The sequence below is a fragment of the Tachypleus tridentatus genome, chromosome 2 (assembly GCF_004210375.1).
Source record: "Tachypleus tridentatus isolate NWPU-2018 chromosome 2, ASM421037v1, whole genome shotgun sequence".
Classification (NCBI taxonomy): Eukaryota; Metazoa; Arthropoda; class Merostomata; order Xiphosura; family Limulidae; genus Tachypleus; species Tachypleus tridentatus.
Window position 1 is genome coordinate 47,407,934 of NC_134826.1, and position 25,524 is coordinate 47,433,457.

Genomic DNA, 25,524 nt, shown 5'->3' on the forward strand with positions numbered 1-25,524 from the left:
AGTTTTAAAACTGCGGCCTGGCGTTTGACTCGTAATCTGAGGGTCCCTGGTTCGAATCCCGGTCGCACCAAACATGTTCGCCCTTTCAGCAGTGGGGGCGTTATAATGTGACAGTCAATCCCACTATTCGTTGGTAAAAGAGTAGCCCAAGAGTTGGCGGTGAGTGGTGATGACTAGCTGCCTTCCCTCTAGTCTTACACTTCTAAATTAGGGACGGCTAGCGCAGATAGCCCTCGAGTAGCTTTGCGCGAAATTAATTCGGCAAAAGGAGTTCGACAAATCCCAGTCGCACCAAACATGCTCGCCCTTTCAGCCGTAAGGGGCTTTATAATGTGATGGTCAAGCCCATTATTCGAACTATTCGGTAAACGTCATAACCACAATGGAACAAACCGACACTCCTCGAATGTAATTAAACTGGATTTCAAATGTATGCTCGTGAAGAATACTTCATATCTATAAAGATTTTTTTTCTGCTACTCTCAGTCGTTTGTTAGTATTTTTATCACAAACGTTTTGTAACAGATATAACAGTGCTTGAAGCAAATGTCGTCACAATTAAGAGAAAGAAAGAGCGAAAACTATCTGCGTGATAATGGTATAACCACAGAAGTTCGTTTGGCGAAATCTCGTCTGCGCGAGAAACCACGCCAGTTCAATGATAACGTTAAAATTCCTTACTCGTCTATTTCAAGATGAATTACAAAGGTCTTTTGTTCTGAGGGTAATTTTGAACTTTGAAAAAAAAATATTGTGAGTGTTTTTCATTCACTATGTTTTTTGCTATGACATGTATTCGAGAATTTATAAGATTTGTAGTACAATTATACATTTGTTCAGAAAATCTTTTCGTGTATGAAGTAACAGACCTGACACGTTCTGGAGGTTGGAGGTGCTGAACACGCCATATCACCTTCGGGAACGTTATAATGCATGATCAATCCCACTGTTTGTTGGGAAAAGCTCTATTGTTGACAGTGGGTGGTATTGATAGCTACATTTCTTCCAGTTTACCACATTGAAATTAGGAAGAGCTAACGCAGAAAGTCCTCGAGTTACCCAATACGAAATTCAATAAACAAACGAACAAACTGAAATAACGCAGAATATAAAACTCAATAAATAGCGCTTTAGAAAGGCAACTGTTATATCTTAACTCTGGGCCTGGCACGGCCAGGTGGTTAAGGCACTTGATTCGTAATTCGAGGATCGTGGGTTCGAGTCTCCATCACGCCAAACCTGTTCGCCTTTTCAGCCGTGGAGGCGTTGTAAGGAAACGGTCAATCCCACTATTCGTTGGTAAAAGAGTATCCCAAGAGTTGGCGGTGGGTGGTGATATCTAGTTGCCTTCTCTCTAGTCTTACCCTGCTAAATTAGGGACGGCTAGAGCAGATAGCTCTCGTGTAACCTTGCACGAAATTAAAAACAAACCAAACCCTAACTGTTTTGTAAACGAGTCTTATAAAAATAATAAAAGTTACACTTCCCCAACTTAATCTAGATTATACCGTAACAACTGTCGTTAATGCGATTTGATATTATAAATAACTTGTAAGCAAGTACCGTGTCTCTCATATTCCATCTGTTCAAATGAGCTCTGAATGCTTGGCTGGAAGCTCCGTTATCACTAGATGGTGTAGAATATACCCTATTATTTGCCTTCACTCATCAGGTCTTCAAATTCGTTCTTCTAGAATGAACAGTGGACGTTTAATCATCAAAGAAGGAAGGTCCACCTTCTGAAAGTTCTCGAACTGTCGAGTTTCTTATTTTGTAATTTATTTCATTTTTGACACTCAAGTATTTCAAGTAAGTGGTATTCATCCTAACTTGGTATTTGAGTTCTGATTACACACCAGGTGGCTGAGAAAAAATCAAAATTAAAAGATAATTGCAATACATTCTAATTCATCTCAGATACTTGACATTAAAATAATTTCGCCCTAAAGAATAATTTTCACAGGATCATTAAATAATAACATATTTAGCATTATGAAATACTATTGTTTTTATTCTCACGTATAATGTGATTTTAGACATTTGTTTGTGTACGTCTGTGCGAAACATTATTGCTATTTGTGCCCTGTTATATTACAAAACTTGTAATAGAAGCATGTTGTGTTCTACATCCATTCTGACAGCATTTAAGTTCTATAATATCGTATTATACATAAATCTACTAGTTTCCTACGAAAACAAGAACAGTAGATTGTTTTTGAATTTCGCATAAAGCGACACAAAAGTTATCTTCGCTGGCCGTCTCTAATTTAGCACTGTAAGACTAGAGGTAAAGTAGTTAATCATCATCATTCACATCACACTTCTCTGCTACGCTTTTACCAACGAATAGTGGGATTGACTGTAACATTATAACCCCCCACTGCTGAAAGGACGAACATGTTTAGTGCTACCGGGATTCGAACCAGGGACCCTCAGATTACGAGTCAAACGCATTAACCCACCTGTTATGAAGGCATGTTGTTCTGGTTGTATCCCCTATAACTACAATATTTTTGTTGCATTTTCTAAGTTCCGTTATTGTTGTTAATGTGACTTCTCGAGTAAACACATAACACTCGAGCCACATTATTATGCTTTTGGTTTGTTCTAGACGTCTCTTTCTGACTTTATCCGTTATTAAATATATATCTTATATTTTGGCCCGGCATAGCCAGGTGGGTTAAGGCGTTCGACTCGTAATCTGAGGGTCACGGGTTCGAATCCCGGTCACACCAAACATGCTCGTCCTTTCAGCCGTGGATGTGTTATAACGTGAGACGGTCAACCACCCAATTTGTTGGCAAAAGAGTAGCCCCAACGTTGGCGGTGGGTGGTGGTAACTAGCTGCCTTCCCTCTAGTCTTACACTGCTAAATTAGGGACAGCTAGCGCAGAAAGCCCTCGTCTAGCTTTGTGCGAAATTCAAAACCAACCAAACATTTTTTTTATCCAATTAAATTTTTGATGCTCTTTCATAATCGTTTTAATTTCATGTTAATCACATAATAATCATTTTGCCATCTTTTGATCCAAGTGATATTTTACTTAATTTACTATTTTCTATTTCATCCGGTCAATATACCGGTGTTTAAATGAATGTAATATTTCATATTAAACAGTTTTGATTAGAAATTCTTTACTGCAATTAACTACAACTGGCAATCTTCAATCGAGCCGTCACGGGCATTGAAATGTGGTATTTTTAGCGTTTTAGTCCGCCTACATGCCACTGTGCCACTTGGGGGAGGGGCTTTTTACCAGAAATGTATATATTACTGCTAATAATATTAATCCATGATGACAAGAAAACCCACTTGTAGAGAAAAATATATATGTAAAAACGGCTTGAATGGGTTCAGATTTTTTTATCTAGGTAAAAGTAACAAAAAATTTAATCAGTGCACAAACATTATCCAATATTTACAAAAAAAAAAAAACTACTTAAAGCCATGTTGGACACGAAATACAAAATTTACATGACTTACAGAAACAAAAATTGAATTTAGATCATCAACTGGCATGCTGCATTAAACCAGAGATTTAAGGACTTATACAACGAAACATAAACCAAATCAACACTAGGCATGACAGGGACAACAAGATCTGCCACAACAAAAACTAGAAAAACTAAGATGTAAACAACAGAAAAGACATCAACACGACAAACTGTTTACTAACCTCATAATTAAGAGATCCGACCGACAATTAAACACAGACGGTATACATCTACTTAACAAAGGACTCAACTTCGCAATAGCACCTAGGTACATTCCAACAATGGAAATCAAAACATGTTTAGAAGAACTAGCCAGGAGACTTGTGATACTTTCCGCAGAAAACAGAAACAAGAAAACAACCAACAGAAAGAAGACAACTTCGACAATTTTATTGACATCCAACAGCCAAACTTCCCAGAAAAAATTAAAAATCTATATTTTCCAGAAACACCTAGAAACAACATCTTAAACGATTTTTTCAAAGAATTTTCTCACAAAACCATCAACATAATTTCACAAAACAGAAAGCTAAAAACAATCTTACAAAAAGAGACATTAATTCCATTAAAAACCTAAAACAAGACAAAAACATAAAAATTCTAAAAGCAGATAAAGGTAACGCTATAGTCATAATGAGCACGAATGAATACATCAGAAAACTGAAGAACATCCTATCAGACATAAACAAATTTAAACCAATACACACAAATCTAACAAAGACAGACGAAACACAACTAAACAAAATACTACTAAAAATGAAAAAAGCCAACACAATTTCACAAACACTTTATTCCTACCTGCGTAAGATCGACTCACGCACACCACAAATATACAGCATCCCCAAACCTCATGAACCAGATTGTCCATTACGACCAATAATGTCCACATATGAATCGTTTAATTACAATCTTGGTAAATACATAGCATGGGCATTCTCCAAATGTGTAACATCAGCCAGCTCATTCATCAAAGACTTTTAATTTCAAGTCTAATTTTAATCAACTTAATCATAAAGCCTTAATGACCAGTTTCGATGTTATATCCCTCCTTACAGAAGTCCCAACCACTGAAGCCTGCAAGATAGTCTCAGAACTCTATATCCGAGACCCTAACCCATCAATAGACATTCCCAGCAACCAATTTGGAACCCTCATAGAATTCACCACGATGAAGACAAACTTCATGTTCAACAACCACAACTATATACAAACAAATGGCCTAAGCATGGACAACCCAGTATCACCAGTTCTAGCCAATGTTTTTATGGCACAAGTTGAAACACAAGCAGTAAACACAGCATTACATCCACCACTATACTGGTACAGATATGTAGATGACACGATTGCGGGATTCACATCTACAGAACACACATGTAATTTTTTCAATCACATTAACTCTATACATCCCAACATTAACTTCACATGTGAACAGGAAGAAAGCAATTACATATCATTTCTTAACCTCAAAATTACAAGAACTGATGCACAATTTAATACAGAAATCCACCAAAACATCACCCATACTGGACTATACATTCCTTGGGACTCAGCACATGAAACAAAACAAAAACTCAACACACTAAGAAACCAAATAAACACAGCCATAAAACTATGCTCACCAGATAAAATTAACGATGAATTAGACAAAATAAAACAATACTTCATCAACATCAATAAGTTTCCTCCACAAACCGTAGAAAACATTATACGCACGCACCTAGACAAAAAGCAAAATCGACTAACAAAAGTAAATATATCCCATGAATTAAAAAATCACGAAACCATATACTGCTGCATACCATATATTCCCGACATCAGCAGACAAATAACCAACATTTGGCAAAAACTAGTAACAAAATATGACATTGCAGTTAATACCAAATTTATTCAAAAACCAGGCACAAAACTAAGGTCGATACTATGTAAAAACTACACTGACAAACGTGATTACTGCCACGACTTCTATACTGGAGAAGCAAGTAGAAAAATGGAAACCAGATTCAAAGAACACAAAAAGTCACCTTCACACGTTTTCGAACACTGTAAATCAAATAAACACAACATAAAAAATACCCAAATGCTAAATAAAGAAACAAACAAACGCAAAATTAAAGAAGCCTTACTTATACAACAACTCAAGTCCAAAATAAACCAATACAAAGGAACACCTTTATACTTGTATTAATAAATATAATCAAACATCTCAGCACGCCCTCTACATTCCTACACTCAATTACACAACCCCCTTCAAACATGTGATCAGCTATCGGTCAGTTACCTCTTTCTTTCTTTGTGAACCTGACGATGACCGAAGAAGATCGAAACGTTGTTCACTTCTTTACATAAAAGAATTCTCAACCCATACTAGCCGTTTTTACATATATATTTTACCAATAATATTGTTTATATTTTCTTTTTTGTGTTGACGTTTCGGTCTTTCACTTTACTTCGCCTGGCATGGCCAAGCGCGTAAGGCGTGCGACTCGTAATCCGAGGGTCGCGAGTTCGCGCCCGCGTCGCGCTAAACATGCTCGCCCTCCCAGCCGTGGGGGCGTATAATGTGACGGTCAATCCCACTATTCGTTGGTAAAAGAGTAGCCCAAGAGTTGGCGGTGGGTGGTGATGACTAACTGCCTTCCCTCTAGTCTTACACTGCTAAATTAGGGACGGCTAGCACAGATAGCCCTCGAGTAGCTTTGTGCGAAATTCCAAAACAAACAAACCAAAAACACTTTACTTCTTGGTGGACTTCCAATATAGATCACCTATATGTTTATATATTTACATGTAGTATCATCTCTTAATCGACTTATATTTTGCATTGTTGATTAAACTGATGACCTTAGTCTCAGAGCTGAATTACATCCATAAGAAGCTCAAATGTCTCGTTGTGGTCTCTCTTACTCCAAAGACCAATTTTTGTTAGTTTTTGTATTCAACTTTCATTCATCAGAAGGAGCCATTTTTCTCAAATATAATACTTTTAAAATATTGTAATTTCCAACTTGAAAAATTACATGAAAATGGTTATAATCACTGTGGACCCTCTGACATCATGAAATCATAAACAACTACCTTATCTGTCTTTGGTTCGTTCAGCCTTGCAAGGTCTAATAAATGGGTCCAAATCACTTGACTAATATCTGGATCAAGTTTTGAAATTAGCTTGCTTATTTTATTTTGCTTTTTTGCTATGGTTTCTTTTGTAATACATTTCACACCAGTTCCATACCTTCTTGGATATTAGATTTAGTAACGTTAAGTTAATAACTGGCATTTTTTTAAGAACCAAAAGTTCGTTTTTGGTGTTCTATCGCAGCACACTGTGGTTGAGAAGGTCTAATGGTAGCTAATGAAAAATGACTTTGAAATATGATGAAGCAAATAATACCAAATTAAATACGATGCTTGCCATATACTTGAGCTAATGATGCCAAATGAAAAATGGCTCTTGTCGAATACTGGAGCTAATGGTGTCAACTGAAAAATGACTTATTATGTATTGGAGCTACTGATATTAAATGAAAAGCGACTCTTGTAATATGACGAAGCTAATGATGCCAAATGAAAAGCGACTCTTATCATATACTGGAGCTAATGATGCCAATTAAAAAATAACGCTTGTCTAATACTGGAGCTAATGATGTCAAATGAGAAGTGACTCTTGATGTATGATGGAGCTATTGATACTAAGTGAAAAGTGACTCTTATCAAATACTGGAGCTAACGATGCCAAATTAAATATGATGCTTGTCAAATACTCTAGCTAATTATGCTGGATGAAAAATGATTCTTGGGATATAATGGAGCAATAGCTTATTTTATTAGCAGTGGCTATTTATACCTTTTCTTTTTAAGTAATCGTAAATACCTCCTATTTTAAATATTTGTTTGTTTGTGTTTAGTTTGTACAAATTTCAGTGTTCTAAAAGTGATGATTATATTTATGATATATCATAGACAGTTTCAAGAGTATCCTTATATGTCTTTAACCAGGCACTCTGCTAGACACAATTACTTCCCTGTTTCTCTCTATTGTACAAAAGTGGTGTTAACGTTTACCTTTTTCATATCTTGAATAATTTATTTTTCTCTCATTCCGGTTTATGTTGGTAGATATATTTTGTCACGCTCTTTCGCCGAACCACTGACAGAAAAGCACGTGGGAGGTGCAATCCACTACAGTTCGAACGACGGATTGTATATGCCTGTAACACCTGCTAGGCACAACGCTATTACGTATTAAAAGCTGTGTACATGGTTATATGTGCTATATAGTATGGTTCCCAAAAGTTGGGCTCTATATCGATTAAAAGCGCCAACACTGTACATGCGTTACGATACAGCATATCACAAGCTCCGTGTGCTCAGACATGTTATTTTAAAGTATACCTGTGTTATATCGGACCTCAGTGTTTAACTACATTGCTCTCAACAGACCTACCTGTATATTGCTACAAAAATGCTTAGAGAGTTGCATGTCATAATAATATCTTTAGTGTTTCTTCATGTTAAAAGTCACTGTATTACATGGAACTGAATGGTAGCTGCGGTATAACATCTATTTTCTATTGTATCAGATCGTCTTCTAATAAAAATCAATGGTCCCCCAGCTGGGACAGCGGTAAGTCTACGGATTTACAACTTTAAAATCAGGGGCTCGATTACCCTCGGTGGACACAGCAGATAGTCAGATGTGGCTTTGCTATAAGAAAACACACGCCCAAATCAATGATAAAAGTTGTGTGTATTATTTCTTACAACACATATGTGACATAAGTACTCTTTACGTTAGAGTAAAACAGCATAGACACGTGCGTCTCCAAGAATGAAATGCTAGTTACATTGGATAAGGATATTTTTAAAAGATATTTCTGGTACAAAACTGTCTTGATGTTACAGTAACATATCTAATTAAATGTTCTTTAGTATCATTTGTAGTTTAAAACTAGTCTATATGCGCTTGACATTACCTGTGACATAGGACGTAGCTTCGTGTTACCATACACAGTAAATGTCCATGCAGTCTCTGATAAATACCGTAGTATTAGGCCTATCTTTATGTTACAGTAAACAGTGTGTGTATGTGGTTTCTCATAATACTGTGGTATAAAGTGTACCTTCATTACAGTAAGCTGTGTATGTATGTATTTTCTGATAATGCTACGGTATAAAGTGTACCTTCATTACAGTAAGCTGTGTATGTATGTATTTTCTGATAATACTACGGTATAAAGTGTACCTTCATTACAGTAGGCTGTGTATGTATGTATTTTCTGATAATACTACGGTATAAAGTGTACCTTCATTACAGTAAGCTGTGTATGTATGTATTTTCTGATAATACTATATAAAGTATTCATTACAGGTGTGTAATGTATTTTCTGATAATACTATGGTATAAGGTAAACCTGCATATTACGGTAAACTGTGTGCGTATGTAGTCTCTGATAATACTTCTGATATAAGATCTATCTTCATGTTACACTGAACAGTGTAAACAGTTACTCTCTCTCTATTAGCTGTGACATATGATATGTCTTCATATTACGGTAAACTGTGTATGTATGTAATACATGTTACAATAAACTCTCTAGCTATGTAGTCTTTGATAATGCTATAGTACAAGGCCTTCCTTCACGTTACAGTAAACCCTTTAGCTATGTAGTCTTTGATAATGCTATAGTATAAGGCCTACCTTCATGTTACAGTAAACCCTTTAGCTATGTAGTATTTGATAATGCTATAGTATAAGGCCTACATTCATGTTACAGTAAACCCTTTAGCTATGTAGTCTTTGATAATGCTATAGTACAAGGCCTTCCTTCATGTTACAGTAAACCCTTTAGCTATGTAGTATAAGGCCTACATTCATGTTACAGTAAACCCTTTAGCTATGTAGTATTTGATAATACTATAGTATAAGGTCTACCTTCATGTTACAGTAAACCCTCTATCTACTTAGTCTTTGATAATACTATAGTATAAGGCCTACATTCATGTTACAGTAAATCCTTTAGCTATGTAGTATAAGGCCTACATTCATGTTACAGTAAACCCTTTAGCTATGTAGTATTTGATAATACTATAGTATAAGGCCTACATTCATGTTACAGTAAACCCTTTAGCTATGTAGTATTTGATAATACTATAGTATAAGGCCTACATTCACGTTACAGTAAATCCTTTAGCTATGTAGTATAAGACCTACCTTCACGTTACAGTAAACCCTCTATCTACTTAATCTTTGATAGTACTGTGATATAAGGCTCTATCTTCACGTTACAATAAACTCTCTAACTATACACTATACACAACTTGTAAGTAGCTACTGAGTGACTGCCTTTCTTGTGGTCACTAGTTCCAAATTAGGGACGGCTGTGTAAGGACGAGAAAAAAAGAGAGAACTCTTCATGTAATGTGAAGTAATAGAAAGTTCATTGGCATCATCCACAACTTCGTTATCCAGTTATCTCGACATGTTTACGTCGCATCCATCCACCATCTTGCTTAACTATTCTGGTAAATTCGAAAACATTTCAAAAACGTTATCTCATATGGAAACGTTTTCTTTAACTTGTTTTTATGTTAAAATTGTAGTTTCTAGAGTATGAATGATAAAATTAATGTGTAAAGTTTGTATTATGCCTGAGAATTGTCTCATCTATAGATCACTAATTTGCATTATACATGAAAGGACAATGATGAAAATTAGAATTTAGTTAACCCTAATCTTAACTAGAACACGTCGTTTATTATAATCCTCTTGAACTAACATGTTCCTTCCCACTTCCCACGTGGCTAAGCTTTAAGCTTGCAGGCTTATAACTCTAAAATCTAGCTTTTGATCTTCATGGTGGATACAGCCCAAATAGTCCATTGTGAAGCTTCGTGCTTAACAGCAGCATAAACAAAACAAATAATTAACTAATGAAATTAACAAACAGTCTACCATAAAAACAAGAATTCTCTGTAATCTATCATTCGTGTTTTTGTTTTGTCTGTTTAAAGTTTGGTATTCAAACTCTTTTATTTTAAACTAACAAAACTGCCTGGCTTCTCTCGGGTTATTAGGGTGATTGTGTGTATATTCTGAACACATTTTAGCATAAAAATATAAACTATATGCTATTTTTGCTAAGCAACATGACATAAAAGCCATTGCTGGAATGCGTTTGTGTGTATGTTTTCGTATAGTAAAGAAACGTGGGGCTATTTGCTGTGTAAACCGAAAGGAATCGAACCCCTGATTTTAGCGTTTTACGCCCCAAAACTTACTGCTGTCTCACCGGGGGACTGATGGAATGCATTGTTACCAAAACGCGCTTGCTTTTCTATATATTAAAAGCTGTTATAAAAGGAATCACTTACTTTATATGTGGTTTCTCTTTAGTTCACTTCATTAAAAAAGGTACGCACTCACGTGGATAAGTAATACCCATGTGAATACCCTCAGGATCTACTTATTATGAGTGAAAATTTTCAGATTTCTAGGTTATTTCCTCTTCGTTGTAACTATGGCGGTCACATATACACGCACGTGTGTGTATCTCTGTCCGTCCGTCATTTCTATTTGTAATATAAAGATCCAATTTTTTTTCTATGTGGTTTTACACTAGCTTGCTTCGTTAACAAAATGCGCACACGCATACGCGCACGCATGTTCATAAGATAAGTAATAACACTTAGGAGGCCATCTTCATGATCCACTTAATATACATACAAATTTCAGGTTTCTATGTTTTTTCCTTTTGGAGTTATGGCCATCACACACATCACAAAGATTCACAGATATGCTCTTTTATTATTATAGTTCATTTAATTACAAGTGCCTTAAAAAAAGATAAAAATAATAAACTTAATTAGTAATGGCTAATTCTGAATGGCTAACTTCTTACAAGCAGCGTATACAATAGACACTATGAATACATATACATAATTAATTACACTACTGGCCCTTACAGAACGAGGTAAGCATTGTTTGTAATGAAGCTCAAAGCTAAATAATAAGCTATTGGTGCTGTGCCAACACCCAGGAATCGAAATCAGGTTTTTAGTATTATAAGTCCTAAATTAGATTGAATAATTAAAGTAAATACCTTGAATGTAAAATTTATCACTTGTTTACTGCACACACACAATATGTACTGTATACTAATCTCCTTTCACTTGCTCTTTTCTTTCGTAATACATACTTCATAAAGGTTCGTTTAGGGTTAAGCGATGACACGTGAGATGAAGAGTGACACTATCTAATCATATCGACTAGGATTCCATAAAAGGTTAAAGGACAAATCTCATACACTTTATTAAAGAATATTGTTTTTGTTTGTCTTCATTACGTTTTCCTGCTTACTGTAGTGACTCTGACAAATTTTAGTTTGAACTTTGGTATTCAGATGGAAGTTTGTACGATGAAACATAACTAATTTCACTCTTTCAAAATACAGAGAGACCTTGTATATCTATACACCTGTTATGATGAATCACTGAACTTTTGTTGTAAAAGGTGTGTTTAAAATACAAAATGTCAACATGCGCGCAATTTCAAAATCTCAAGAGAAGTGAGGTACTAAACCTGGCTGATAAAATTAAAAGTTTCAAATAATCAGAATATAAAATTTTAGCGGGTGTTTTTAGGGAGGGAGGTGTTTAATAAAAATAAATGTGTATTCCTCCTTTCTTTGCATATTTTTATACATTTATTATATTTCAACAGTAGACAATCGTCGACAGGCACTCAGAGTGGTCAGTGTTTGTTTGCTTTGTTTGTTTTTTAATTTCGCTAGCCGTCCCTAATTTAGCAGTGTAAGACTAGAGGGAAGGCAGCTAGTCATCACCACCCGCCGTCAACTCTTGGTCTACTCTTTTACCAACGAATAGTAGCATTGACCGTCACATTATAACGCCCCCCAGCTGAAAGGGCAAAAATGTTTGGTGTGACGGTGATTTGAACTCGCAACCTTTAGAATACAAGTCGAGCACCCTAACCACTTGGCTAAGCCGGGCCCCAGTGGCCAATCACATACAGTAAATAAACAGAAGTAACTGTAAAAAAAAAACACCTTGTAGGAAACAGCGATCGATTTCGCTATTCATATTTTACAGTTAATAACTGTAACACTGAATTACATTGTTCTAAGTGATATTTTTACAGTGGATCTACTGTGAAAGTCTCACGACAGATCAGGAGTGTAGGTTTACGAACTTTTTCGCTAAACTTCGGGATTCGATTCCTCGCAGATATCCAGTTGCTATATTAAAGTTTTTCCATGAGCACAAAGCTACACAATGGACTAGCTGTGCTGTGCCCACAATAGATATCGAAACCCAGTTTTCAGCGTTATAAACCCCCAGACTTATTGCTGAATAATTTGGGGTACCTCTTGTAAAAAATAGAAGTTTTAACGAATAGATATATGGAGAAATGAATAATATAATCATTAACGTATTTTTACCTCATTCTTTAAACACTTTCTTCAACTGGTTTCTAACGTCGTATATATTTTGTTTCTCTTGGTTTCTCTGTTTTTCAATTACCATGTAATACAGGCGTATTTAACGTCATTAATGAGGTTAATGAGGACACACAATTAAATACAAATTATTGACTTCCAAATGACACATTTTAAAGGCTAAGATAATGGAAATGATTAATCATTTCGTTGTACTTTAAGTGATTAAATTATTTTCTACAAGGGAGATGTTGGTGATTATAGAGTGATTAATACCGGGTGACGAAAAATTCAGAGGGAAGGAAAGAGAGAGAGAAGAAACGGAACTAAATCGCAAGGAATTATATTATAGATTGGTTTTTGTTTGTTTGTTTGTTTTGTTTTTTGAATTTCTCGCAAAGTTACACGTGAGCTATCTGCGCTAGTCGTTCGTAATTTATCAGTGTAAGACTAGAGGGAATGCAGCTAGTCATCACCACCCACCGCCAACTCTTGGGCTACTCTTTTACCAACGAATAGTGGGATTGACTGTAACATTATAACGCCCCCACGGCTGGAAGGGCGAGCATGTCTGGTGCGACTGGGATTCGAACCCGCGATCCTCAGATTACGAGTCGAACGCCTAAACCCACCTGGCTATGCCAGGCCTATCTGGTTTTTGAATTTCGCGCAAAGCTACACGAGAGCTATCTGCGCTAGTCGTCCCTAATTTAGTAGTTTAAAACTAGAGGGAAGGCAGCTAGTCATCACCACCCACCGCCAACTCTTGGGCTACTCTTTTACCAATGAATAGTGGGATTGACCGTCACATTATAACACCCCTACGGCTGAAAGGGCGAGCATGTTTGGTGCGACTGGGGTTCGAACCCGCGATCCTCATATTACGAGTCGAGTGTCTTAATCACCTGGTCATGCCACCTGTCAAATATGGGCCTCAAGATACTTAATTTTACTTCCTGTTCATATTGTGACATCACACTGGCCTAATCGCTATGGAAACATGTCGACATACAGTGTCTGTTTTTGTTGGTTTTTTTTTTTTCCTTTTTTGAAGTGAAGCACAAAGCTACATGATGGGCTGTTTGTGCTCTGTCAAGCACTGGTATCGAAACACAGTTTATAGTGTTGTAAGTCCGCAAACATACCCCTGTGCCACTTTGAGCAGTTGAGGATGAAAATACTATCACTATAAAATTATGACCCTTTTTGTTACAGATCACCTCGTTATAAAAAAAAAAATCTTGTAATGTGTTGTTCCCAACATGAAGTAGTCACGATCTGTGACTACAAGAAAAACAATTATTGTTACGTACTGCAAATTCAGCCATTGGAAATAGATTGTTACGTATAGTGTGTGTTTTCTTATAGCAAAGCCACATCGGGCTATCTGCTGAGTCCACCGAAGGGAATCGAACCCTCTGATTTAAGTGTTGTAAATCCGTAGACTTACCACTATACCAGCGGGGACATATTACATATAGTAACAATAAAGCCAGATTTAAAACCATCGCTTACTAACAGCACACTGTTAGCATGGAAACAGGCCTTTTTCCAAGTAAAAATACCGAGAGTATGGTAGTTACTAAGAGTTACTTAGTAACAGGGCAGTTTGATACAAGCTCACTGTCTTGGGATTGCAGTTGCCATAGAAACAGGTTGCTATCTAAAAGTAAAATACGGTCTTATGGAAACATGTTGAACCATTTACGTTATATGATAATAAAAGAAAGTTAAGGTTTTCGTTCTTCCTATTTGTTCATCATGAATAAACGTTGACGTTTAATTCAAGATACCGTATTGTTAAAGTAAGTGTATCTTTCACAAATAATAATTATATTTACCATGGTTACACATACAATTGTAAATAAAGTTAGAATATCTGATATCAAAAGTAACAATAATATGTTCGACTATGATATATCGTTTGTTCGAATCCCTATCCAACCACCAAAAATTCTCGTCCTTTTAGCCGTAAGGATGTCATAAAGTTAAGGCCAGTCCTACTATTCGTTGGTAAAAGAATAGCCTAAGAGTTGGCGGTGGGTGGTGATGACTAGCTGCCTTCCCTCTAGTCTTTCACTAACACCTCTACGGCTGAAAGGGGGAGCATGTTTGGTGTGACAGGGATTCGAACCATTGGGCTATCGTCTGTGTCCACAGTGAGTAATCGAACTCCGAATTTTAACGCTGTAAATCCGTAAATTTCATGCTGTTCCTCTGGAGGACATTTTTAGTAATATAGGAATATTTTAGATTTTCAGCAAGTATATGCTTAACTTGCTTTGTATATTCTACACAAACGTAACTTGGATAAGTGCAAGAAACGTTTTAGTGTATAAAATATTCGTTCACTTAATTTGTGTTATTCATTCTCAGAAGTGATGGGTAAGCTTAATGTTTGGATACATTGCCCTTTGTGTACAAATTAGTTTGTAAAAGTTCGAAAGGTTCCCTGAGCTTTGGAGTGTAGGGATAAGTTGTTTTGTTATTAATCACAAAGCTACACAATTGTCTGCCTGTGTTCTGCCTACCTCTGGTATTGAAACCCAATTTCTAGCAGTATAAGTTCGCAGACATATCATTGTTTCACTGGGGGCGTAGAGTATACTTTGTATCTGAATTGATTCGAATGAGATCAACCAACTTCTTGAGTCGTAAAGTTTTAAATTTGTTGTTACTTGAATCTGAAGTGACCCCTTGAGTGTAAAGATAAGTTTTATTTTGTATTTGACTAATACGTAGGACATCAGCTAATTTATCGAACCCGAGAGTGTAGAGATAAGTTTTATTTATTTATAACTAATACGTACGAAATCAGCTGATTTATCGAACCCTAGAGTGTAGAGATAAGTTTTATTTTGTATTTGACTAATACGTAGGAAATCAGCTAATTTATCGAACCCTAGAGTGTAGAAATAAGTTTTATTTATATCTGACTAATACGTAGGAGATCAGCTAATTTATTTATCGAACCTTAGAGTGTAGAGATAAGTTGTATATATATAACTTAGTCTCCCTATGCTTTTGTTTCTATATTTATATACTTCTATCTGACAAAGTACAACGATTTTCTGATTAGACAATGCGGGTTTACAATACGATTGTTACAGATCACGAACAATGATTCCCGTAATTAAAACGCGGTTTCATCTTCAGCTCAAACCAATGTTTTAGTCAGTAATTCATATCAAGACACCTGAAACAAATACGTAGAGTTCAAACATTTCTATGAGAAACAATCCTGGATCGAATTTCGGTAACTAACAAAGCCCGATCTTTTTGAAGATGTCAATAGATTTACAGTCGAAACGGTGGATGCAAACTAATTAGCAATTAGTATCCAATAACAACCAAAAAATATTAATCAGTCATTAGACTTAAGTGATCTTATAGTCTGCTAACCATAACAACGATATCCTGTTATGTAAATAAATTTACTTTACAGAGGTTCAGAAAGCTCTTTCAGTTCCAGTGTAGCCAGATATATTGTATTATGCACATAATCTAGTCTACAGCTATTCTGAGAGTACGTGAGAAGCTTTCAAAAACGATAAATCCCTCCCTTGAAATGTGGACAGAGGTTGCTGTGAGTTACACATGTATACCACTCGAGGTTCAATTAATGAGTTATCTAATTTAATTCACCATTTTATTTTTATAAAACGATTGATTTTTTAAAAACTAATTATATGTGTCAGGGGTACGTCTCTAGCTTAATTGTCTAACTGAAGGCACGGGCGTTCGCAGAAATATATTTAGGGAGGGGCAAAGTTTTCCAATGTGAAATTGTGATATATATATATATATATATATATATATACATATGTTCATTGAATAAAGAAAGAAATTACGTTTTTGTGTTTTTGTTTTCAAAGAGAGACAATTGTCCCCTTTTGCTCCCCTATTTAATATAATATCATCAGACCCTGTCTTCTGAAGTTTAGACCTTTCGTGGTTTGATGTTTTTAGCGTCGTGGTTAAACTATGCTATCTAAATTATAAATCATAAATCACAATTAATTAAATACAATATTATCATGATGTTATATGTCAAGTAGAAAAGCAGTAACGTGAGTGTATGTCTAAGTATGAGAGTCAAGGCTTGCATGTTTTATACAATATTATTATGATGTTATATGTCAAGTAGAAAAGCAGTAACGTGAGTGTATGTCTAAGTATGAGAGTCAAGGCTTGCATGTTTTTATAGATTTCTTACTGGATTCGGGTATGTGGTAATACATGTACGAGTTGATACACACACACTTATATATATATATATATGGATAAAAAGATGGAGGCCCGGCATGGCCAGGTGGTTAAGGCAGTCGACTCGTAATCTGATGGTCGCGGTTCGAATCCCCATTACACCAAACATGCTCGTCCTTTCAGCCAGGGGGAACGTTATAATATGAAAGTCAATCCCACTATTCGTTGGTATAAGAGTAGCCCAAGAGTTGGCGGTGAGTGGTGATGACTAGTTACCTTTCCTCTAGTCTTACACTACTAAATTAGGAATAGTTAGCGCAGATAGCCGTCGAGTAACTTTGCGCAAAATTCAAACCAAGAAGATGGATATTATTTTTATAGCTAATGATTTTTAACTGACTTTGGGTCAACTGAAAGTTAAATAAGTAAATGACTAACTAGAGTGCGCCTAATAGTTGAAAGGTAATTTAAGTGTTTTAACTGTCATTTTAAAACAAACTATGTTTACCAAATGTTTATTTCTCTTTTATAAGAGAAAGTTGAATAACGAATCTTTGCATTTGATATCGCATGAAAAACAAAATCCCCTAAACTAATAAAAAGTGCCAGCAAGAAATTTCCAGAATTCTGTTGTCGTGTATTATTAAACACAAAACTACTGTCTGTGCTCTGCCTATCACGGATAACGAAACCCGGTTTCTCACGGCATTAATAGGCACTGTGCCACTGGGGGGATACAGAGTTCTGTACGAATGGAAAATATTTAATGACAGTTCATTTAAAAGATGAATATTTAATATATAGTTACTGGAAAATTTCCCAAATATTCTGATGTTGTTATTGATGGAACATATTTTGTAGAATTTTATTTAGAAGTTGAATACTTTTCTTAATTTCATTGAAATTCATCAGGTTTTCCGTTTTTTTTCAACGAGGTTCTTTAAAATATATTTCATTTAAAAATAAGAATTGCATCAATGCAGTTTTATTTTGTTATGGAACATGGTCACGTGAACAGCTAGAGTGTACGTGTGTTTTCTCATAGCAAATCCACTTCGAGCTATCTGCTGTGTCTACTGAGAGGAATCAAACCCCTAATTTTAACCTTGTAAATTCATAGACTTACCGCTGTACCAAAGGGAAGACAACAGCTAAACAAACTTGACTCTAGTATTGCTTGCTTAATATAAGAACACTGATCACGTTCCAAACCATCTATCTCATGAGGGATAAACTGGAATTTTAAATAATTATAGAGTTTTATCATTATTCTGTCGGCCCGGTATTGCCAGGTGGGTTAAGGCGTTCGACTCGTAATGTGAGGGTCATGGGTTCGAATCTCCATCGCACCAGACACGCGCGCCTTTTCAGCCGTGGGGGCCTTATAACGTGACGGTCAATTCCACCATTCGTTGGTAAAAGAGTAGCCCAAGAGTTGGGGGTGGGTGGTGATGATTAGCTGCCTTCCCTCTATTCTTACACTGCTAAATTAGGGACGGCTAGCGCAGATAGCCCTTGAGTAGCTTTGCGCGAAATTCAAAACAAACTTTCTGTCATGACATTTATATCATACAACTTATTTCTGTGTGTTGTATCGTAGCTATGTATTTAACACATATCTTGTGCTTCTAGTTGTTTCTTTCTTTTGTTTTATGAGATTTACATTTCCAGTTTTGATATTTTGCTCTCAGCGTAGCCAGAAAGTTTTTGCACAATGACCCTATCACATGCGCACATATTTATTGGCTCTGTCTTTCGTGTTTCGTGTGTCTCAAGTACTGGTATTTTGCAGTCAGAATGTTTTGGCTTCTGGTTTATAATATTCCTGTCTTTATCACTCAACTAATAATATTTGCGTTTCAACTCAACATGAATTGGAATAGACGAGCTTACAACACAAGTGCTTTAGTGAATGTTATGTATTTCTAGTCGTATGCTAATTCATAACATAATCAGACAATCGTAATACATAAGTTAAAATATTGGTTTCGGAGGTCAGATTCTGTCTTAGTTTAGAATCTATAGGATAAAAAAGAAGTCAAATAATCCATATTGCTTTAACATTTCGTTAAGTTTTTACTCTCTTTACTCTATAACCTGATAACTCATATTATTATATATATATTACTATAGCATTCGTGTTACTTGTTTAGGTGTCGTAAGCAATATTCTAGTTTTTATGGGAAGAGGGAATCAAAACTTGTTGAAAGGCATACACGAACGATTGGAGTTCGGGGGCGTGATCTTTCAACAAATGTTTGCAGTAGGGCTGGTAGTTCGAGCGTATTTTTTCTTGAGGTATGAACGAAGGTAAGGCTGAAATTTGGAACAATTATATGCGAGATTAATGTGAAAATGAAAATTTTAAAAGACAACTTATGTTACCTCTACCCTTGTTTTCACATTTATATTTGCAACTTTATTTTCAGCTGTTGCATTCATTTAATCTTTTTTATATTGAGTAAATATTTTGGATCTAAAATTAACTTCACATTTAAGTAATTTTAGGCCTATCGAAATTTATTGAGGACCAGAGTGAGTTTCGGTTTCCGTGTATTTGATATATATATATATGCTTAGGGGCGGAAGCATGCTTTTTTATGTATCATTACAAAGGTTTACTTTAAGAAATTAATGTATTACATCAATTCCGTGTTTTTAGGGTATTATAATAACAGTCCTTATGTGCGTACGAAGCAACATTTATATCTTACATGTATAAACAAAACTGCCTGAAAGAGATGCATTATCGAGATATTGACAAAACTTCCAAGAAAGAATGAACGACACATTTTCTTATTTGTAGTTTTTCAGTATTTATATCAGTATTTAGTTCACATTCCCTTTTTCTACGTACAGGTTTTCTGCATACCGTGAACAGTTTGTGTTAAAGCAGAATATAATCTTTATTTTTCTTTAGTAATTTAAAGAATTTTAACAAAAAATATTGTTCCTTCTTCTACAGATTGAGGGCGCTGAAGGCAGGAGCTGGTGAAGGTGGCCGAGGGCTGTCCACGTTCAGCGAGTATGGAGGGTTAACTAATCAAAGGAGTGTATTACAAGCAATGCCACGGAAGAAAGGAGTCCAATACTACCCGGGGGGCAAGGCCCCAACCTCCCTGTTCATATTCAAAGAAGATAACATCATTAGGAGATACACAAAGTTTATTATTGAGTGGCCATATCCTTTGGTTTGGATTTTGATAGAAGTTGTCTCTATACTGGGAAAGCTAAGCCTGCTCAACGTCGCTTTAACATCAATACTGCATACCATATGAGATCCTGATTAATAATATTAATTTAGCTACTGCAGAGCATTACACGTTTCTTAGATTCCTTCAGTTGTTCAAGTTCTACATTATAAACGAGGTACCTGATTCTTTTTGTTTAATAGGTGTGTTCTAACTTGTTCGCTAAACTACTGTGATTGGGGGTAAGTTAACCTTTCTTATCCAGTTTTTTAAGTTGTCTGCGGTAAAAGGTTTAATGTTCAAGTTACAAATATTATTTGTTTTTTTCTTAAAAATCACCGAGTTAGGGATAAATAGCTAATTAAGGAAGCTATGTGATATTCACTACCAATTTTGTAAATTAGTGTGTGTGTTTTCTATAACAAAGCCACATCGGGCTATCTGCTGAGACCACCAAGGGGAATCGAACCCCTGATTTTAGCATTGTAAATCTATAGACTTACCGCTGTACTTTTGTAAATGATAGCTTGAATTAAGTATTTTTGAAAACTGTTCCTATAAACACAGACGTTTATTGTTTTATTGGTAATAAACTTCGCTTCTCATTAAAACATTCTTAGAAACCTACTAATATACAGGCATCATGGAGTGCCTGCTTTTACATAGATAAAGTAAATGTAGTTGTATTTTGTAACCATTCTGCAAGTTCTGGAAATACGTGATGGTGATATACAAACTGAAAAATACTAAGCCTGTTTTATACCAACAGGCTTATACTGTTTATTATAAAAGTGGCAGACAACGTAGGGTAATTCTAATTGATTTTATGCCAGGTTTACAGTGTGGATAACGGACGGTGGTTCTTGTCTGATACGTTTACTTTGTATAGGGCTTCACTCGTTCTGGCTGTGCAAATTTTTTAAAACAAACACACGTTCATGTGATAATGAAACCTTGACATACTTCATTATTTCAAACATTTCCAATAATTTGTAAAATTAATTTTATTCATTCACAGACATTCGTATTGACAAAATATAGGGTGCGTTTCGTTCACTGAAAATATCTTTGCTTGAAGATATACCTACATGTATGGAGGATTAGTAGACAACAGGCTTTGGTATTAATAATAATAATAAGTCACACAGAAGTATTTTTAAACACAATATAATTTAAACCTTACTTTTAAAGAAAGGGTATATTTTTTATTACGGAAAAGATTCAGTAAAGAAAACATTTTAGGATATAGGTTTGTGAACCACTGTATGTATATGTATGTGTATATATATATATATATATATTAGTAAGTTATATTTACTCAACAATTTTGCAGAGAACAAATTCATAGAACGTCGTTCTTATAAAACGCAATTAGCCCTTAATATTGAAGCAATTGTTGCTTTAGGTATGTTATCTTTGTGAGTCGAGGTTTTCGGTGCGTCCGTAACGTCTATTCGTTGCAACAGGTACGAAAGTCATCTTTCTGTCCCTTTAGAGAACTAATGTTAAGAACTTATGAACATATTGAATACTTATTGATTGTAATAATGAAATTTAATCTCGCGCAGGAATATATTTTAGATGAAAATTAGTGATTACGGATAAAAGCTAACTCCAAAAATGTTTCAACTCATAATGAATAATATCTCAACACAGACTGCATTGTGTTACAATATGTTTAGTTATTGTCACTGAATACATAGTTTCCTGGTGTAACAAACCTAATGTATCAAGAGAAACTCTCATGGTGTTACAAGGTGTTTGGTTTTCGCCACTGGATACCACGTTTTAATTGTAATAACACAAATATCTTAACAGAGACTGTTATGGTGTTACAATGTGTTTAGTTTTCGCCATTGTATACCAAGTTTTTATTGTAACAATCCAAACATCTCAACAGTGACTTTAATGGTGTTACAATGTGTATAGTTTTATTACCATTGAATACAAAGTTTATGAATGTAACAAACCAAAGTTTATTAAAGAATATATGAATAATATTAATACTGAGTAGTAGGATAAAATCATCGAATTTACAAGAGGGTTTTAAATGTATAGAAGACTTATCAGTAGAACCAATATCATTGTGTAGTTAAGTGCATCGTTTTTATAGGAATGTGATTTGATTCGATACACTATCCAAGAGGCCTAAAGTTATGCACTTTGGATTCTTGTATCAAGTATCATTTACCCGCCATTACACTTCTCCATCTACCCGTGGGGCGCCTAACCTCACGTTCCCTGGGTAACAGTATTTGTCGACTTTTCGATCGTTTCGTGACGTCAAACGCGCGCAGTGCCATTCACGTCAGAGCCATTCCATATTCTTGGCTGTGTTGTTTACGCCGTGTCTTCAACTTTGTCTCACTTTCTGGGGATGAAGTGAACAGAATCGGAAAAGCGAGTACTGAGGTTGTTTTTTATTTCCTTGAAAGCAAAATGAAAGACAATTCGGCTAATCGGTGAATATAACAGCTGTGAATGTACATCATGGAAGTTATGTACATTTCTTCACGTACAAAGATACAAATAACTAATCAGTATTGAACGGAACAAAATATGAAACCCTAACTTTCTCAAAGACTAGGTTGTCATATCTCAAATATAAAAAACGTGTCAAATAATAGGAAGGTTAAGTAAGATATTGTATTTATTTATAATGTTTTATTTATTTTTACATTTTTATTAGACACCTAAAGCACATTATGTTATTCGCGGTGGATAAAGGACTTTAGATCAAAACGTACACAGTTATATTATTGACCAAATATCTTGTCGGTGTACTAATAATGCTGTTCACAACACACAGTCTTCATTTTTGTGAGTGATTGTGTAAACTAATATTGAAATGAAAGATAAAAAGTAAATTTGTTATGTAATTCCGCGTCTGCTCACAAGTTCTTTTTCCAGTTGCAGGTGGTGTAAGCCTCGTGAGGCCATGTGGCCCTCCAGAGGAGAACCACTTGTCTGTATTATCCGTTTTATTCTAAAGTGTATACATTTCATTTTTCAGAATACGTAAGATTTTTATGTATTTTTATCAGTGTGTAAAACTCTGTATGTTTCCAATTTTTTTCAGGTTTTTATTATCTTTCAGACAAATCTACCAAAATACATTAAAAACATTACTTACTGAGTTTCACAGACTGTATTCAAACTCATCACAAAACGTCACTAAAATGATCAGCGAACAGTGAATGGCTGAAAAATACTCCAATCATGGTTGTTGTTATTGACCCTGAACCTTAACCCTTAAACAGTTGGAATGTTGTAGGTAGCAGCATCAGTTGATGATGGCTGCTGTTTAAGGGTTACAAGGTTTAACACTGAACCTCAAAAAGTTTTATTTCTGTTTATTTTACAGGGTATTTCTTTTATTTAAAATACATTTATTCATATTTTCAGAAGTGGTGCACGAGTCTTTTTTTTTATTTGGGTAAGCTACTGTGTCGCATGTACTGTATAATATTTTTGAGTCGGTGGCAGTAACATTCTATAAGGGACATTTTATTTAGGGATGTTGTCTGTTATGTTCAAGTCAGTTGCTTAAGGGGAGTTACCCCTCGAGCCGATCAGAAATGAACTATCTCTCACCCATTTGAGGCTCGGCAGGGCGAGGTAGTTAAGGCACCCGAATCGTAATCTGCATGTCGCGGGTTTGAATCCCCGTCACACTAAACATGCTCCCTTTCTCAGCCATGGGCGCGTCATAATGTTCTATCAGTCTCACTATTCGTTGAAAAAAGAGTAGCCTAATAGGGGGTGGTGATGACTAGTCTCCTTTCCTTTAGTCTTACACTACTAAATTAGGGACGGCTAGCGCAGATAGCCCTCGTGTAGCTTTGCGCGAAATTCAAACCCAACCAAATCTCACGCACTTGAGGAGTGTAAACTGCTTTCTGCATATTTGTTTATAACATTACGACGAACTTTTGCATTTAGATGTCGTAACTTCATCAGTTTTGTTTCCTATATGCGTGTAGACAAATACAATCTCACATCATTTGCCATGAAAGTTATTGTTAGTACATTGAACGCATATTAACGTACCTTCACACTGTTAGTATAACCAATGTTTCATTTCGTTACTTATCCGCAGTTTACAAATTTTAAAAAAGGTGAGTGGTTTTATCAATGTGGTTTGGTTATCAATGTGAAGTGTTAAGTTGTAAAAAAATAATCTTCATTGAATACCTTATAAGGCGTCTTGAAACAATCGTTATTTCTGTCAGTTTGGGAGATACAGGCCACATCGAGGTATTTGGTTTCTGGGCGTTCTCCAGATGAGGATTTTTCTCAGACGAAGAGAAAAGTAAAACGCATGTCGTTTTTATTTTCGCTTACGTCATCCAAATTGTTGGGAAATTTAAATGCCATTATTTCTAGTTAAACTCGTGTAGACAATGTGTTAGTTGTAACTTGTATCTTTGAAAGATTTGAGAATTATACATATACATCATTTGTAAAATACCACTGAAATACATGAATCTTCCTTATGAGGTAAGACAAACTGTGTCAATACCATTGATATACATGAATCTTCCTTATAAGGTAAGACAAACTGTGTCAATACCATTGATATACATGAATCTTCCTTATAAGGTAAGACATACTATGTCAGTACGATTGATATGCGTGAATCTTCCTTATAAGGTAAGATAAACTGTGTCAGTGCTCCATATTTGAATGACATCGGATAAACAAACTACCACGTGATTGTTTTATTTAATAGAAAGTACAGCTTTTATCTGCGATTAGCGAAGGCGAAAACAGAATTATACACGTGTGTATGTGTATCTATATCTCTGTCAAATATAAGAAGGATTCTGTGGCGTTTTGGTGCAGATGGCATTGAGGTCGATGTGGTTAGCACGAAAATTTATTTTTCGACAGCGCGATGCCGCCCCATCTAGATTTGTGACTGGGTGACTGTGTCAGAGCTATTACGAAGAAAGGTGTATTTGTATAGAAAACCCATTAGATGATGTAAACTGCAAAGTTTCGGAGAAGAAAGACTTCTCTGTTCACACGGAAATGGTGAAGCAACTATGGGCTTCGAATTCACATTCAGAACTAATTTGGAGTAATTCGTTATCCTGAAGATGACTTAAGATGGTCGAAACGTTGTTCTGTACTTTATTTTAATTGAAGTGCTAATACCCATACCAGCCGTCTTG

The 25,524-nt window shown here is 35.5% G+C and overlaps 1 protein-coding gene across 1 annotated transcript in view; it reads left to right on the forward strand.

The window, feature by feature from the left end:
- LOC143245489 (voltage-dependent calcium channel type A subunit alpha-1-like) overlaps positions 1–20,434 on the forward strand; it is a 201,242-nt gene extending 180,808 nt beyond the window's left edge. Inside the window, exon 3 of the mRNA XM_076491852.1 lies at positions 20,122–20,434. Within this exon, the coding sequence (XP_076347967.1) occupies positions 20,122–20,434 (313 nt within the window). The remainder of the gene's footprint in view (positions 1–20,121) is intronic.
- Positions 20,435–25,524: the final 5,090 nt, after the last annotated feature.